Below are 19,186 nucleotides of genomic sequence, written 5' to 3'. Positions count from 1 at the left end.
GGATTATGGTTCTGTCCCAGGCCCTGACCCCAGAATCCCAGTCCTGACCCCAGCCCTATCCACCTATCCTGGTCCTAGATGCCCCACTCCACCCGCCCACAACCCCATCTCATCTGCCCAGCTCAGCATGCCCTGCCCGCAGAGGTCCTGGGCAGGTCTCCATGGAGACCCCACCTGCCTGCTCCATCTGGCACCCCAGTGGTGGGCGTGGGGCAGATGGGCGAGGTTGCCTGGACCGTGGGGTTGGGTCCGGTGGTGGCGGTGACACTGGCAGTGACAGCAGAAGGAGCTGCTGCTGTGGCTTCTGGGTTGCTGTGCCACCCTAGCCCTGCTGTGCACCTGGGGGCTGTGGGATTGGCCACATGGATCATGGCCCAGGCTGCCCCCCACTTCTGGGCTGGGAAGGGCCTAGGGCCCCCCTGCAGGCCAGATAAAATCACTTGGCAGACTGAATCTGGTCGATGGACCATATTTTGCCCACCCCCATTACAGACTAATGGTTCTCAAACTTTTTTTAGACTTGAGATACCTCTTGATAGATCTGAGGTACCCACTGGAAAATTCCAGCTCTTAGAAAACTACTCTTATTTGACTGAAGAAAAATAATAGAGCAATTCTTTTGTTGGATAGAGCTCAGGAAACCCACAGCAGGTCAGAATAGTTTTAACAGTATGGATTCCCATTTGAAATCTCTGGATTTATCTTGTAAAACATGTTTGCGCACCTAACAGTGCTAACATTGTGTGGCACCCCACAACACCCTTGAAAGGATCTCCTAGCACCCTGGGATGCCATGGCACCTTGATTGATAATCACTGTTATACACAAAATTGCTCTGCTCTCTTCCTAATTTAAGACTTAACACCACTACCTCTATCCTTCGAAACTGAGTTACATTATTGCCACCTAGTGGTTCATAGTGGATATACAATGAACATAATTATGGTTTTAACTGTGTAACTCTAGCCACGGTGCTACCCTCAGCCACGTCTGGAGTCAGGGTCCTGGGGTGTCAAATAGCCTCGGTAAACCTTCCAGCCCCTAAGGCTCTCGGTGGCGTGCTTTCTTGTGGTTTCCACACACACACACTGGAGTACATACATTCTATTTACACAGTTTATTATTTACAAAACAGTCAACATATGAATGAGGTTAATAGCAGAACAGGATATCAACAATCTAATTGCCAAAGGCAGGTATCAATGAAATAAAACAATCTATAAAAATTGAATCAAAGGCACCCTCACTACAACTCCCCAGCTTAAACCTTGAGACTCCAGTGAATTTCAGCAGGAGCACACATGGTTAACACAAACATCAACTCTCCTTCACACTGGCAGCACAATAACCATGGCTGGTGCTGCTGCTTCAAAAAGTCCTGCTCTCTTCTGGAGCCTGCATGGGGAAGAGACACTCTCCTCTGCTGCAGCTGTCTGTGGTATTTGCAAAGAAACACACACCATCCCCTCTCCCCAAAAGCACCTTTCTTCAATTCCCAGACGCAGCCCCTTGTCATGATAACTGAAACAACCCTGGGTTTACCACCCACCCAGCCCCAGGCTGTTTCTCAGCTAACTGTCCCCAGAGTCTTCCCAGATCAACACCCTGCCCTCCTAGGCAAGTCTGCCTTATCACCCTTTTTACTCCACACGGCTCCCTCTGCCTCACAGAGGGGAAAAAGGATACCAGGTTATCTTCTCCCCATCACTAAGAGCAGGTTCACTTCACAGACAGGCTGCAGGGTGGCTACTCCATGAGCTCTGTGGTCCCAGGGCTCCTTCCCTTCTCTGAGCTTGGCTGAGTCCCAGGGGATGAGTTTCCTTCCCTCTCCTGCCTCGGGAGCCAGTCAAAAACATGCATATCCTCTTGCAAGCAACAACTTTCTGCAGACTTTCCCTCTCTGCCTTTGTAGGGATCCTGAGCAAATCCAGCAGCAGCTGTTACAACTGTATTAACCAGGTAGTCAATTTGCCTAGATTACACATAAGGGTTATTGGTTCCCCATTCCTTATCAAACAATCCCACTGTTATTATCACTGTTATGAATTATAATTCTATTGTGATTAGGAAAAAGTGTGTTTCGTTGTGTTGCTTCCGCTACATACATCTAAAATATCAGTTGTTTTCAGAACACTCAATCCTCCCTTTGAGAACATCATAGGTGTAAAGATGAGCACCTGATGAACGGGGCTTTTTTTCCCAAAGAGCTGGGGTGGATGGGCCAGCCATTGCCGGGCTGGTGGGGATGGGCCTGGCTTGGCTTATTCAGAGATTTGGCAGCAGCCGAATCTCTGAATCAGATTCGGCGGAATCAATTCAGGACAGTGATTTGAATCACTGAATCAAATCACTGTCCCCTGAATCAGCCAAATCTGAATCTGAGGTGAATACTAGCCGCTTCACACAGGCCTACTGTCTAGCTTTGTTAATAGGTTACACAATGGATTTGTAAAGTTTGGATAGGGATGATTTTGCCTCAGGCAGGGGGTGGACTAGATGATCTCTGGGAATCTCTTCTAGCCTTACTTTTCTTGATTCTGTGATTCACTAGGGGAAATAAGTGACTTCAGTAGCTTGTGCCCCAGGGACAGGGAACTGGAGTACTGTTTGCTTCTTTATCCTCTGAGTGATAGCTGGCCTGCTATGATCTGCAGAATAGTGCAAAAAGGCTATACTACAATCCTGTGCAACTGTAATGCAGCTGTACTCCAGGTTATGACTTCACGGGCGATCTCATAGGCAACTGCACCTGAGTACAGTAAAAGCTCTGTTATCTGGCATGCCCCGGGAATGGGGGATGCCAGATAACAGAATATGCCGGTTAATTGAGCGACCCAAACAGGCGTCCTTGCCTGTTTGGGCCGCTGGTTCTTCTGCCGTGTCCAGGGTGTCGCCGACCCTCTCGCAGCATTGCTGACCCTCCCGCAGGCCCTGCGAGCCCCGCAGGACAGGGAGCCAGGCCCTGCGCAGCCTGCTATGCCTCGGGTTATATGGGTTTGGCAGCTCAGGCTGCTTTGCCTCGGGCCATGGGGGCTTGGAGAAACTGGAAGTGCCACGGTGGGCACTTCGAGTTTCACTTTACCTTGCAAGCTGGCATGCCAGTTAATAGAGCATGCCGGCTTGTAAGGTGCCAGTTAACGGAGCTTTTACTGTATTAAGGTGCTTTTGTATACAGTCAGTTGCATGGCCATGGTTTTACTCTCCTCACACTGTTCCTCTCCTGTAAAATGGGGATAAAAATACTTCCTTTCTCCCGCTCATTGTCTCTCTTGTTCATTTAGCTCCCCCCTTCTATAATGATTTACCCAAAAGTTTATCTTCCCATATAAGAAGTCCCAATAACTTTACTGGGAGTTCTCACATCTCTAATGTTAAATATAAGTCTCTGCAGAATCAGGATTTTCAGAGGGGGAACTCTTGAGGGCACAATCCCTGTCGCAATGAGGCCTGATCTTGATTGGCGCTGTTAGGCACTGTTATAATTCCCTTGAGTATGAAGAGAGGCCTTATTTGATCATTCTGAGGCTGCAGGGTTAACAGGCTACTGAGATGAATGAGGGAATTCACACGAGCAGTGTAGTTAAGGTGGGGCAAGCAGGGCACCAGCCCCATGCATTGACTAAGAGGGGCACCAGAATCTCCCCTACCAGGAGTCTTTGCCACAGCAGAGGCAGCCCCTGCACTGCTCTTGCCCTGGCATAGGAAGTGGGCAGCACAGTGCAGTACCCATATCTCCCAGGGTGCGGGACGAGTGGACAAGCAGAACGGTGCTTCCCATTCTCCCCCTTGGGAGCCTTAGCTAGAGCAGGCACAGCCCTGTAACTGGAGTGGAGGGTGGTGAGTGAGAACAGGACTCCAGGTTGAAATAATTTATTGGACCAACTGTATAATTGGGAGAGTTTGTTGGACAAGATGTCAGGGATCAAGGGACCTGACTCAGATCCTGTCTCAAACAGTCATCCCACTGTCCCATACCGCATTCTGTTCTTCAGGCTACCCTTGTGCAAAGTGATGTCAACATGATGGGCAGGATCCTGAGGAAGGGTACTGGATGCCCAAAAGCTTGTCCAACAGCTCTCCCAACTATACAGTTGGTCCAACAAAAGTTATCACAAAAAATCTTTGCCTCAGACATTTCCTGCCCATTACAGCTACAGTAACACTTCAACCCTGCTTCACAATTGAAAGCTTTTTTTTTTCTTCACAATCATAAGGCGAAATTGGCTCTGGTTGGTTTGCATGGATCTCCCACTCCTTATATGGATTTAGAGGGGTAGTTGCACCTAGGGGTTCCTTCCTGGAGGACTACTGGGGAGGGGCGGGGGGAGGACGTGGCACTTCCAGGGTGGAGTGGACATACAAGAAAAGAGTGGGAGGTCTGGGTGGAGGAGGGGTGAATACACAGATTTCCTTTCCCAACCCTTCTGCACCTGTCAGAGATGCCCCTGGACATGTGCTACAGCAGAAGTCTTCCCTACATTTCTGCAGGCCTGTCTCATGATTAGGATCTCCCGTAGGACAGCACATTGCCAAAGAAGTTCCTGTCAGTGAGCTGTGCTACTAAGAAATGGGGCCAGAGGTACAGATCTTTGGGTGCAGACAGATTTAACAAAAGAAACATTTCCAAGTGAAGCACACTTGGATATGTTTCATAATGGAAATGTTTCAGCCAGGGGACACGTCTGCCCCTGGCTGAAAGTTTTCAAATGATGCTGCAGTAACTTGTGGCTGGGGAAGAGCAGGAAAGGGAAAGTTGGAGGGTGAGTGGGGAGGGGAGAAAAGTAGCAGGGGAGAGGACGGGGGCAGAAAGGAGCTTCCCAGTCAAGTGGAGAAGTAGAGGGAATTGGGGCTGGAATGCCTGTCTTCGGAGGTGATACCTTCCCCCCCACCTCTGCGCCGAGGAGACATCCCCAGTGCATGGCAACCCTGGCTGAAACCTGTAAAAACTGTTGTGCAGCCTAGTTGGGCTGCACACAGGTTTTTTACTCATGGATGCACATGGGGAGCCCAGGATACAGGTTCCCTGTGCTCTGCAATGAGTAAAAACTCCATAGGTATGGGGTCTAATATTCCCAGCAGGGGAAGTTCTTTGCATCTTCCTGCTGGGAGCCTCCAATTTCCCACACCTGGCAGACCAGCCAAAGCCACCGAGTGCAGTCAGTTGATTGTTCCTGCAGTAGGGACTACACTGGGGCTAGTTCCAGACCTTGGTTCAGTTTCTGGTCCCAAATGACACTCAGCTATCGGGCACCTGGCTTTCAACTTGCTGGTGCAGAAGGAGCCCAGGACCATGATCCCAGGGTCCCTTTGCATTGGCAAGTAGGGTGTGATTGGGATCTAATCCCCAATCCCAAAATCGCATATCCTGCCATGCATGTACGTTATAACATGAGGCACAATTGTTGGGACCATGGATCAGATCTCATTACACCATTAACTGAATGCCCACCAGCAGCTTATGTAAAACATGTAAAGGTGAGTCTGAAAGAATGTGAGACAAGGGTAATTTTTGTAGGTTTCTGGATGGTTTGAAAAACATAATAGAGAAGATAAAGAATTCTGTCTCTGTGAAATTCTATATTATTGAGAAGATTCTGCAGATACTCATAAAGCTTCTGTAGGATGTATTAAATCAATATTCTCAGAGTTTTACCCCTATTAAATACTATTGGACCTTCCCATTAGAAAAATATATCAGAATTTGCCTATATAGATAAACAAATGAGTTACTATTTAAAGTAGGTCTGTTCTCCTGTAGGGTGCAGTTTAATACAGGGACTCATTTTACATTCATCCTTGTATGGTTTGCCTAGATAAGGTGCTGTGCTGTGGAGAAATAAGTTCTGAATGGGCGCATCCAGACGAGCGTGCATGTGCCACTTGCCCTGTCTCAAACCCCTTTGAGGGGGGGCAAGAGGCACATGAGGGAACAAAAAAATGTTCCCCGCGCTGCAAGTTTGCAACACAGGGAGAAAATTAGACCCCTGGATATCCAAGGGTCTAAAAAAAAATGCTCTGCAGAAGAGCGGAGCAAGACACGGTCCCAGACCGTGCCATGGAGTCAGTTCTCCAAAAGAGATGCTCTGGTGTTGGCCAGAGCGTCTTTGGTTCTCCTGCTGCCTCCAGCCCCCAGCACTGTCCAAGGTAAGGGGGGGCGGTTCATGGGTGTGGGTGGGTGAGGGGTGGCAGGGGGGTGTGGTGGGGTTTGGGGAGTGGCGGGGAGGATGTCCCCAGGGCTGCAGGGTGTGAGGACCTGGCCCAGCCCTGTGTGGCTTGCTAGTCCGGCTTTGCACCAGAGCAAGTCGCAGGGCTCCGGGAGGCACACACACGACCCGTGCCTCCCGGAGCCGTGTGACCTGGTCCGGTGCAAAGCTGGACTAGCGAGCCACGTGGGGCTGGCCCAGGGCCTGCCACGCGCCACCCCCCTGCAGGCACAGTAGGGCAGAGGTGGGACCCAGTGTGGCGCGTGGGGACCGTGCAGCATGCCCAAATGAGTCCTGCTGGCCCTGGGGCCCCTCCGCTGCCTGGCCTGGCTGGGCCCTTGGCAGCAGGATCCAGCTGGGCACGGCGCATGGTCCCCGCATGCTGCGCTGGGTCCTGCCACCATGGCCCAGCCTGGCTGGGCAGCAGACAAGCCCCAGGACCCGGCTGGGACTGGCATGAGGTCCCCACGTGCCATGCTGGGTCCTGCCACCAAGGGCTTGTCCCGGCCAGGAGGCAGACAGTCCCCAGGGCCGACAGGATCTGGCTGGGCCTGGCGTGCGGTCCCTGCGTGCTGCACCACGTCCTGCTGCCATGGCTCAGAGCACCCCACTCCTGCTGCTGCTGCTAAAGGTAAATTATGAGCCCTGGGTGGGGGGGCTGGGGCCCTCCAGGGGGGGAGCAGGGGGGAGGGAGGGTGGGGCCTGTGGCCCTTCAGGGTGCCTGGGACCCTGGGCGGGTGGGCTGTGGCCCTGCAGGGGGAGCTGGGATCCTGGGTGGGGAGGCTGTGGCCTTCCAGGGTACCTGGGACCCTGGGTGATGGGGCTGGGGCCCTTTGGGGGATAGGGGCTGTGGCCCTCCAGGGGGGAGCTGAGGCCCTGTGGGGGGGGCATTCCATGTGCTGAGGGGGGGAGCTGCGCCCTGTGGGGGCCAGGGAACCCACCCCTCCTGAGCAGCCCCCCAAGGTCCCCCACAGTCCCTCCAGAAATTGCCCCACACCTACCCACATCCCTCCACACACACCCGCCTTCCCCAACATCCCTTCCCACCCCCTTCCTGCAAACACCACATCCCCCATCACACACCCATCATGTGCGAAGAAAACCAAAAGTACACATCAACAAATATGGGTATTTAGAATTTATTTTATCATGATGATAGAGACACTGATAGGCTTCCACATTGCTTCAACATTGTAAATATACCAATAAAACATTGCCTAACTGATTGCTGTCTCTCTCTCTCTCTCTCTAGATACATATGTGTGTATGTTTGTGTGCATGCATGTGTGTGTATAGAGTGGTCTTTTAATTGTGGAAAAACATGGATTTTGGGGTATTTTTCAAAATGAATTTGGGATGCTGCTGCAGCAGTCCAGCTGGCACAAGGGTAGTGTCCCCAGGTACCAAGTGGCTGGGCCCCAGAATCTCCTGACAGCGAGTGGCCCTGAGCTGCTTGTCAGGGCCATTTTTTTGTACGGATGGGGCCAGGACAGGACGGCTTTTTATGCTGCTGGGGACAGCACAGGTGCTGGCCCTTGGTTCTAGTTCCCCCTGGCTGCAGATTCAGGAGGAGCCAGGCAGGGTTATTTTGCCTCAAGTGGCACAATTTGCTCCATAACAAAGTGCATGTCCAAGCACGTGCGTGGAGGCAAAAAGTTTTGGCTCAAATTTGCACCGCTTCTATTTGAGCTGCTGCAAGTGCATGTGCTTGCATGTGTGGATGTGCCCAATGGGTGCAGGACTCTAGAAATACTGTCACAGGATTTGACTAAATAAAAAAACCCCAACAAGATAGGCAGTTTAGGTCAAGGTGAGTTTATTGTCCATACAGCATGCCTAATACCACCAAAACACTTTTCTTAAAACCATCTTTAAACTAGTCAAAACAACAGGTTATTAATAAAAATGACTTAACACTGAACAGAGAAGACCTTTTAAAAGGTAACTGAAACTACACTGTATCAGAATCTTATCCATCAAAAAAAAACAATCTCACATACTTTCTACATATTTTTTGTTTACGCTGATCACGTCTACTACCGCACTCTCTAGCATCCCCTGACCATATAAACATCCACGCCTCTTAAAGAGCACATTGTGAGAGAATAACATTGAACTGATATGGCATCACACTCGTTAAAGCAAAAAAAAAAAAAGGTTTGAGAACAGAAACTGTGCAACTGAGAGTGATTACTGAGGTACATGATAAAATGGTAATAAACATAGTGGAAAAAATCCAGTGGCCAGGTGATTTGCTGGCATCTAAAGAGCTGTCCAATTATTCAAGCAAAGATCAGCAGCATTAAATGGGGATAACAGCACTTCCATACCATGAAGAGACGTTGGAAAGACAAAATATCTTAGAATTTATATGGCACGCAGATACTATGGTGATGGAGCTTACAGAAGGTAGAGACATATACCAAATATTTGGTTAATTATGACAAATGTGTGCCATTATGTGCACCATAATATAGTAAACCCTCAAAGATACAATCTCCAGAATATATTTTTCCCTAAATTGGTCTGTAGAAAAATTACGGATTCTTGATGCTAGACATAAAACAACATTGTTTGTCCTGTCATTAGCTTAATATGAAAGTTGTGCATAGGTCTGATAGCTCTCATTTACATGATAGTGTCAAGTTTAGGGCCCAGATTGTACGTACTTTCTATGCTGCATATTTTAACACATCATAACTTTTTCCCCTTGATTCCAAATGCATAGTAAATGTTTTAATGCATCATTGCACTAACCAGCATATTTGTTTATTTGTTAAAATTTACTTTAGATATGGCAGGCCATGCAAGACAAAATTGTGCACACGGGCTGCAATTATAGATGGCAGGTACGCATACTGTTTATGCATGTCTGTCTTGCGTGACAATAGAATTGCGCCGAGTGAGACTGAACATAATCCTTGCTTAAAAGATGAAGCAAAATTGGAGTGACCTCTCCAGGGCAGGTGCCAGTACATCTGGAACCAGCTTGGCTGCAGGAGCTGCCGGAGGAAAGGAGAGCATCCATTTATCCACCTATCAGGCATCCAATCCTAGACTGGCTGCTGACCACGATTAAAGAGCCCAGTCTGCTCCATCACGAAGAGCACCCTAGAGGGGGGTACTAGTCTTACCCCTGGAGGAGAAAATGCCACCAAAAGGTTGTACTATTACAACCTTTAAAGAAATACATTATTTAATTCTACCATTCTGCAGTAAGCATCAGTTTTAAAAGAACACAAAGGTACTAACAACCCTGTAATATAAGATCTCATGGTCTAAGGACCTGATCCATTGAACATACAAGCAAACTTATATAAGAGACATAGACTTTAATGGAGACACTCACATCAGTAATGTACTCCCATGCAAAAGAGTTTGCAGGATCAGGCACTACATAATGTCCTATTGTAATTTGGGTGTTATTTGCCATCCATGCAAAAAACCTACGGAATTGAGTACAAGAGAAAACTGGCAATGTGATTCAAGCTTAAACTGTGAGGGGTCACAGAATTTCAGTGGCCTCTTCTGTTTTGGGAATTAATTCTTGGTTTGGGAATGAATTGTATTAATTTTTCCACTTGGAGAATTCTCTCAAAGTTGGTGTGTTTAGAGATAAAAGGAAGCCTCCTGTACTGTGTGCAGGGGTCCTGTAAAAGGAAGTCTCCTGTACTGTGTGTAGGGGTCCAGAATGGTGTAATGAATGTCATGGTTTCAGCCTGCCCATGCGCTCAGATCTGCATAAAACATACCCCTGTGCCTTCCACTGAAGTTTATACAGCTAGGCATGGGTGGCAGGACCTGGCTGCACAGATCTGCCTGTATAAGAAGGGTCTTGAGGATGAACCCCCAAAGAAATTATAAACACCAGAAGTTGTGTTAATCATTTGGCAGACAGCATTCACCCCTCTGAGTCCATAGTGGAACCATGCCTTGCATGATGGTAAGAGGAGCTATGCTCCAAAAAGTGCTGTCTTTTGAATGAAATGAAAAATCAGGGGCTTGACCACTGTGGTTATTAAGGATCCCATGACCCTTTTCCCAATTATCCTTGCTGTCCTGGCCAAATTCCACTGTGGGTAATTATGGTCCATTCTGCTGACCTACATTCTCCCTATAGTTTCTATTCTACAAGCAGTTGTTTAGCCGTGTTAGCACACAATGACTGCCATGTTCCAGGCCAAAAGCAAATGAAGTGATCCCTATAAGCACACATGGCCAAATGCTGTGCTGACTTACAGCGTACAGCACAATTAAAATCAATGGAGTTTTAAAGAGTACAAGTCAGGACAGAATGTGGTCCACAATCTACAAATCACTGTGATATACTTTCATATGAAATATAATATGTACCATTTTAAGTTCTTATAAGTAGCAGGGCTGTACAAAAATGAGCTATTTTGTGGTTCCAGAATCTTACTTTTCATGATTTTTTACAACATGATTATTTTGCATCAGAGCAGACTGAATTTCTGAGTTTCACCAATTTTTAATGTGAAAAATCATCTTTGCAGTGACAAAATGTACAAGTTACAGTTCTGAAAATGGCAAGGATTTTGCTCACAACTAAACAAACACCATGGAGCAAAAGGTCCAGCCCTCCCTTAAAAACAGCCCTCTATTTTTCTGCCAAAAAATGTAACATGCTATGGGTTTTTGATTTTCTTGAAAAATTGGACTATTTCACAAAATCAAACAATCTCAAGTCTCTCAGACTCTGATATTGCAAACTCCTTCCCATAGCAAAGCCATCTACAGTCACATGGCGTGCCACTGAAAGAACGTGTGGGAATGCGACCTAGGTTTGTTTTCAAGTTGCATCGAGACTATTTGCCATAGCGCCAATAAGCTGTCTTTTATTACAATATACAGTGTTGAAAGTATGTAAAATCTGGGACTTGAACAGCTTGGCAATATTAGACCATTTGTTTTATTTTTTGACACTCAGCCCCTAAGAGAAGACTACTGGGCCTAATCCTGTCATCTATACTCAGGGAAAACTCTCTCTGATGACAGCAGGACTAGGCTGTTCCAAACCCACTGCAAATTAAAGGCCTGATTATGCTACTGAATGGTTGCACTGCTGTAAGGACTTACCTAAAACATGGTGGAAGTTCGCAGTGCAGCAGCACCTTTAATCTCGTTCTTTTTGATGTGTGCCCCCCGTCAGGTGGCCGAGAGGCAAAACCATGGCATTAATTGCCTCTCAGCACCTCAGCAGCAGGGAAGCGGGAGGGGTATGGCAAAAACAGTGAAATTAAAGGTACCACTATGCTATGAACTTCTGCCATAATTTAGTTAGGTCCCTAGTAATGATTAGGCATAATGATTTCCAAGGGCTCAAATATAACCTAGCTAATTATGAATATGAGGGATAATACTGTGGATGGGGAAGCAGGCACCAGACCTGCCACATCCCCTCTCTGCGTAGGTGGCTGGGAAGGGGCAGAGACTTAGCTTCACCATCCAAATGTGATTATCAGGGTAGCTGCACTGGTGCATCAGGAGCTGTGTAGTGCACTGCATACAGACCTGATGCAGTTTAGACCCTTTCTGCAGCACAGAGGAGACCAGGAGAACTGTGGCTCTGAGGATGCTGCTCCTGGGGCAGTGTAACAATGCAGACAGGCTGCCAGTCACAATCCAGCTCCATGGGACAACTTATTGTGATAAAAATCACACCAGGCAAAAGGTATTATTTCCCACTGGTTAGTGCATTTGAACAGTCATTTGCACCTGGGCAAAAGTGGATGTATGATGCTACCAACTCCATTTTTTCCACTTGTGCAGTTGTAACACTTGATACTCATTTTGCTCAAGCACAGATGACAGCAGTGGAGAATCGGGTCACAAGCACTTCCAGGATTGAGGCTTAAAGGGGGAAGTCTTTGCTGAACAGGTCCTCAAGTTAATGTATTTTTTCCACTATGAAAAGGATACCTAAGACCGATAGGGAGCCGATGCCCCTGCATTCTGCAATTGTTCCCCAACACAACTGAAGAAACTATGCTTTGTCCAAAAAAACACAGGCTTCAGCTGCCTTTTACACTGACCATTCCATGAGGCTCCCAGCAGAAAGAAAACTGTAAATTGTGAGGTATTGTGAAAATGGGAACCATTTTTTGTCCAGTAAACCTGAGGTAAATATACCGTCTTTGCAGGATGTGATCAGGAAAAATAAAATAAAAAAAATCATGAACACGCTATTAGAAAAAAAAACCAAAACAAACTGTACAGGGCATTTCCAGTAAATCAAAGAACTCATCATATCTCCACTTAACCATCTACTTCAGGATTTGAAATTTAAGCAGTAAAATAATATATTATAAAAATGTTTATAAAATAGCAGCACACTCAGTGAAACAATACAGCTAAGTACTGTTAATGTGAATAAGAATGAAACAAATCATAGCTTCTTAGCAGCGAAAAAAAAAAACCAAAAAACCCCCTTAGATTCTTATTCCATTTTCTACCCTCATCTAGCCAAGTATGGCAGTGTCCATTCATAAAATATTCTTCAAAGTAGCATGTTCTTTCTAGATTTTTATCTTAAAAAATGCAAACATGAACATTTCAACCAACAGCTTCATACTGTCTATTTGCAAACTGTTAATACAATTGTGCAAAAAAAAAAAAAAGTTGCCCCAACTCCTTTACCATCTAAATGCCTCTTCTAAACAGATGGAGCTGGAAAAATAAATTCAAGTACACTGAATATACCTTTGTAATAAAATTCATAATCACACATCTTGATGGTTACCATGTCTTATGCACCAGCAATTTTCTTTCATTGTCCATAGATAAACATGCAGGTGGTATTAAGATCCTTCTGTGACATCAGACAATACAAAGAATTATCAGACTTTCATCCGGAATGTCATGACAGGAATGTCATCCGAAGCAGGTGTTGGAATTTCCAGCAACACCCTAACTAATGAAGTACACCAGATACTGGAAAACATCGACTATTAAAAGCTCTATAAGCTTCACTTTTGTGGGTTTTTTCTTTTCTCTCTCTCTCTCTCTCTTTTTTTTGTTCAGCACAATTGTCATAAACCATCTCATTTATCCCTTAGGAACAATTTTCAAAGTGCTTTTCGAATGAAATGGTTTACAATAATGCTAACTGTAGACCAGTAAGTTAATGCAATGTTGCAAAATGTCATTTCTTTTTCGAGGGGAGAGGGGAAGAAGGATTCAAACAAAATCTCATCTTCTTTAACACAGCGAGGACATGTTAAAAAGGAAGATGGGCAGAGCATCATTTAATTGCCTTTACGCCAAGCTAAGGAGCTGTCAAAAGTTACCCTTGATGTGTAGCATTAGCGTTGTGAATGAATGTAATGCTTTCTCAGATGATCCATTGCATCTTGGAATCCAATGTTCGGAGGCGGTTTGACTGGTTGTTTTTAATCAGTGTATTTCCCCCATCTAATGTGAACATTCAGTACTTTGGCTTGGCCCACAGTTGGATAAGCAGGATCACCTTTTTATGCCAAAGATGCTGCTGTGTTTAAAACAAGCCATTTCTGGAGGAAAAATAGGAAGCGATGGGAAGGGAAAAAAAGAAAAAGAAAAAAAGAAAACACCTGCTCTTCCGGCTGGCAAAATAAAGCATCTTCTTTCTTAGGTAGCAGCTACCACAGACAGCAAGAGTAAACACAACTAACATACAGAGATCCAACAAACACTTCTGACTAATAACAGAGGTGACAGATCAGCAAATCTCTTTTGCATTTCATTATGGTTCAACCGCTTCAGGGATCTTTCCCACTTTGCCTTAACTCCTTAATCTATTGCTTTGCAATCTAGTTAAGCCATAAAACCGCACACACAAATCCTTTCTTAAATCTAAAAAAGGGGGGGGGGGTGTATGCTCTAGGTCATAATACACAAAAAGTATACTCTACTTTGTTCCCACAAATGCAGGCTTACATTTATCTGGCTACTTCTTTATGCTTTTATAAGCATTTAATATCATTGATACATAATCAAACAGCAATTATCAAATATATTGTGGGATTCCCTTCTGTAGAACATCACAGGCACCAAATGCTTTTTTTTTTAATTATTCAGTTTTTTGTTGTATCTAAAAGAGCTTTAAATACATTCTATGTGGGAGCAGATAAAAAAAAAAGATTTAATAAAAAAACACACAAAAAGAGGGGGTGAGGAAAGGGGAAGGAGCAAGCATGACTTTTTGTGCTGACGTCCTCACAGGTTGATGTCTCTCACATCTGTAGGAGTGCTGGCCTGGTCCAGTTCATCCACTGTCTTAGAGGGATTGCTTTGCTGTTGCTGCTGCCGGACTTGCCTAAGGTTGCTTACTAGCACTGACTCGATTTGTTCTTGACAAGCTTTAAGGCAGTCCTAAAGAACAGGAAGCAAAAGGGATTTGTTAGTGGATCTTTTCCCACTGTACTAACAAAAGCTAGAAGACAAGTATGAAACATGAAAATCAAGGTGCCATGGCTACACAAATGGAAATTGTGCATTCATCATAGGAGCCGGCTGTGGAGGGAAGCAGGCTATGGATTGCCAGAAGTAACCCCTGTATACACTATGGGTTGAATAAAAGCCAATGCCATGTCTGTTACAGTCCCAGTAACTTAGAATTATGCAGGCCTAGACACATGCTGTGTTTACACTGGTGTAATCTGTACTGTTTTTATACAATGTTAAATGCAAGAAGAGCCAGAACACAGATCACCAGCTCCCCCATGCTAAATAACCTTTGCTTTCCCTCAAGCAAATATCTATCCCACAATAAACTGCTCGTATATGACTGGGCTGCTTTGGCCAGGGATAATCCTAAATTAAGCAGGGGCCAGACTAGAAGACCTTGAGAAGTCCCATTCAGCCCCACTTTCCTATGATCCTATGACACCTCCAGTGGTGTAACTTACACTGATGTAATTTTATCCATAATGTTTCCCAGTGTAATTCTGTATCAGATTTGATAGTCATACTTGAGTAGGGCTGTACACTGTATGTCTGATCTTTTTACATACCAATGTATAAATAATTATACTAGGATAAATGTGCCTGTCCAGGGTCCCAACTGTCCTGCAAGGAAGTAGGGTCTTTTGGAAAAGGAACTCAGTGTAACTCATTGGCAACCCCCTACACAACAGATGCACATCAAAGGGTAGAAATGCCCCCAGTTACAGTGGAGTTTCTGTGTTCCTTGTGCGGCAGTGTATGGGCTTGTCCTCCCTGCCAAAACAGCTGCATATTTTACACTGAGATAACTGAAGTGTGAGCTGTTCTGAGGTAAAAACACAGTTAAGTCACAGTGCATCACTTCTGCCATAAGGTAAAAGCACAGACCATAAACTTACCATTGGCAAGTAGCTCTTAAACCAGGAGTCACATCAAGTAGCATCCTGGGATTTAATGTGTGGTCACAAGCGCCACAGAAATTCAGTTTTGTTTCTCAGGCTCAGATTTGTAATTGGGGTCCTAAGTATAGAAGTATAGGTCACCAAGAAAAGGGAAACATTGCTCCAGATGACACTATGGATAGCTCTGTCCATAATTCAAGTGGCCTAATGTTGTTTCTGTTATAGACCACTGTTTCCAGTAGCTTATAATTTTGCCAAACTTCAGCCATTTGGGCTGAAGTCTTCTGTGCTAATCCTCAGCCTCAGGCTGAATTTTTCTGGGAAAGCCGAAGCAATTAACACTTTGTCATTTCCAAGAATGAGGCTAAGGAAAACACTGCGTCTGTACTGAAGAGAACACCCGGGATTGACACCTCACCAATCTTAAAAAGGCTTTCACCCAGTAAGGACACTACTCCACAGAGGTAGATCGCACGTTTGAAAGAGCCACCTGGATACCACGTGAAGAACTGCTGCAGTACAGAAGAAAACCCCCCACAAATCGCACACCGCTGGTTATGACGTATCACCCATCCCTCGAACCCGTACGGAAAATCCTCAAAAAACTGCAACCCATATTAGAAAGAGACCCTATTCTTAAAAAGATCTTCCCAGAGCCACCCATCCTAGCCTTCAGACAAGAACCGAACCTGCCAACCTCATCACCAGAAGCAAACTTCCTCAAGCCCAGAACACACCAAAAGGATCCAGACCGTGCCAGGACAAGAAATGCAAAACCTGCCAACACATCTCCACCACCCCCACAATTACTACACCCCACAACAGAGCCATCAGCATCCCAGGATCTTACAGCTGCACATCCAGAAATGTAATATACCTCATCCAATGCACCAAATGCCCTGATGGAAAATATGTAGGAGAGACCAGACAACAACTGCGCACCAAAATGAACTCACACCGGAAATCCATCAAAGACAGAAACACCCAATTACCGGTGGGGGCACATTTCTCACAGGAGGGCCACTCTCTCTCCAATCTCTCAGTCCTGATCCTCAAGGGAAACTTACACAACACTTCCCAGAGACGAGCCTATGAGCTCCATTTCATCAACCTGCTGGGTGCTAGAGATCAGGGACTAAACATAGACATTGGATTTTTGATACATTATAATCTGCCTGGCAACTGACTCCCCAGCCCAGCCCCTGGCTTCTTTCCTTTTCATTCCATCCAGGAAGAGCACACAGCAACTGCTGCAGCTTCCTTAGCCTGACGAAGGGTTTTTGAACCCGAAAGCTTGCTTAATAACTATTCTCCAACCATTTGGGTTGATCTAATAAAAGATATCAAATTCACCCAAGGAACCTTGTCTGCTAAGGAAAACAGGCACTTTTACAAATGTTAACTAAAATTTCTGACCAATTCTCTGAGGAACTTTAGCACATTCTGGATTTAGGAACCTGGCTTGGAAGAGATATACCGTCTTGCTGTTCTCATGGAAACAAGTCCAGATTTAGCCAAACCTCTGAAAATTGTCTTTTGCACAAACTCAGTGTAGCTAGGGAGAAACTTCTGGCTCAACAAGCCTTTGAACCCTCCCACATGGCGCCTTCATTGAACAGGCCCTCCTGAACCACTGTAGTGCAGTGCTGTAGTTCAGAAGAAGTAATAGTTGCTTCTGTCCTCTCAGCCTAGGAGATGACAGAGGTTGAAGAAAGGTGTAGTGCTCTGTGGCTTGAGGGAGCTAGGCTTTCCCACCCTGTTTCAATATTCTTTTAATGCTTGGGAAGGATGTGCTAGGCAGAGTCTCAGGTCTTCGTTCACTGGTTTTAAGTCTGCATTTTTCAAGGTTGGCCCCAGTGGGAAAGGCCTCAGACTCCTACTTCAAGAGTTAGTTGTCAAGTATCATTCCCCACCCCCTCCCATTTTTACAGATGACAATCCAAAAGTCTGCACCAGAACCGGATAGAAATGCTGGGTATAAAATTCAGGGGACAGATTTTTGGGTACAACTCTCATGGGTGCAGAGGAGCCAAAGACAGCTTTAAGTCACCTTTGCCACTGCCACTTGTGTCCTCCCGGGTCCAAGAGTCCAGCATGGTTCAGGTGGCTTTGGTAGCACGCTGGCAGCCGAGGGCTTTGCCTTTGCTGGCGCTGGGGCCAGGCAGCAGGGAGCTGTACCACTATGCGATTAGACAACCCTCTACAACACGCTCTGGAGATACCTAGCCTCAGGAGAAGATGGGCGTGCATCAGGATGACAAAACCTAAGTGTGTTGAGGTACTCCCAGAGATACACCCTGGGGATATGAATCTGGGGTCCGCCACTCTGCTGAAGGGGCATGCCCAGGTTATTAATTTGCCCAGAAATTAAGGTTTACCACAGGCACTTCAGTAAAGTAACATAAAACAAAGGGGTTTATTACAAGGGATAACAAATGGTATAAAATGTGAAAAAGTGATCAGATGCTTTGATGACAGATTAAGGTAAAAACAAAACTAACAAAATCTTTATCCTACGTTCAGACTACCACCTAGGCCTCATAAAAATTCCTGTGAAAATCTCCCAGGGTGAGTCTTCCCTCTCTCCACATCCCCAACCATTACAGTTAGCTCCTTCAGTCGGTGACTTCCAGTCTCCCTCTCCTCTCCAGCTGCCCCTTAACTGTCCCTGCCTCAGGAATAATTCAGAGACTCAACCCTACTAACCTTTAGGAGTAGCCAGAAAATCCTCCAGAGTGTTTTTGTCTGTGGATCCATGACAATCATGTCTTCACAGTCTACTGAAAGGTGCTTTTCATTTCCCAGGGTCAGCTTTTATTAGGACATATTACTGGACTGCCATTCTTAACATATCCACCTTTTTTGCTACGCACTCTTAATTTCTACTTTTCTCTTTAAATCCATCTCCATATTACATATATTGCAATGATGTGTTTGGAAGATTAGGAGTATAAATAATCACATTTTAGTTATTTAGTGCTAAGTAGTACTGACTACTAACAATTGCACCCAAGACAGTGGGAGAGTGGGATGCCCAGAACCTTAAAGAAATCAAAGTAAAGATGTCTCAAGCTGTATATCAAAACTGGACGCCAGTGTTTGGCCAAAATGACTTGCAGTAGCTTGCACAGTGAGTCCCTGGCAGCACCAGGAATGGAATATGGGTCTTTTAACTCATGCCTAAATAACCCTGTATACTGGACAATGTATACATTGAGCACATGGGATCAGACACTGAGCGAACATGTCTCACTGCCCTGGTAGCTGCATTCCAGCAAGTGGTTTTGGTACCTGTGGAGTCTGTGCATCAGCCAGGAGTGGGCAAGCTTGCCCATAATTTTGTATTAAATACTTCTCCTTTAGAAACCCTGCTAGCAGGAGGTTAACAGTAAATCTATACATTGTTACTAACCACAGGCTTTGTGAATCTGTAAAAGACTTACAAAAGATTTCTGCAACACTTCTACATTGCCAAATTATTTTATTTTTATTTGGGGGAGGAAGATGTTTGTTTGCAGGGCGAACTGACTTTTTCTTTTGTCCAGCTACAGATGCCAAATCTATCTAGGCATTTTACGGTAAGAATATGTATTGTTTTTATCTTGCTAGGAAGTTCCTTTTATAACCAAGAGATTGATC

At 45.6% G+C, this 19,186-nt stretch overlaps 1 protein-coding gene across 1 annotated transcript in view; it reads right to left on the bottom strand.

Moving 5' to 3' along the window:
• Positions 1-8,002: 8,002 nt before the first annotated feature.
• The window catches only part of CCND2 (cyclin D2), a 51,453-nt gene continuing 40,269 nt past the window's right edge, over positions 8,003-19,186 (bottom strand). The window contains exon 5 of the mRNA XM_006261541.4: positions 8,003-14,573. Coding sequence (XP_006261603.1) covers positions 14,418-14,573 — 156 coding nt within the window. The 3' untranslated portion in view covers positions 8,003-14,417. The remainder of the gene's footprint in view (positions 14,574-19,186) is intronic.

The sequence above is a fragment of the Alligator mississippiensis genome, chromosome 4 (genome assembly GCF_030867095.1).
Source record: "Alligator mississippiensis isolate rAllMis1 chromosome 4, rAllMis1, whole genome shotgun sequence".
Lineage (NCBI taxonomy): Eukaryota > Metazoa > Chordata > Crocodylia > Alligatoridae > Alligator > Alligator mississippiensis.
Note: the sequence above shows the minus strand (reverse complement) of the source record. Positions and strands in the feature narration are given on the sequence as shown.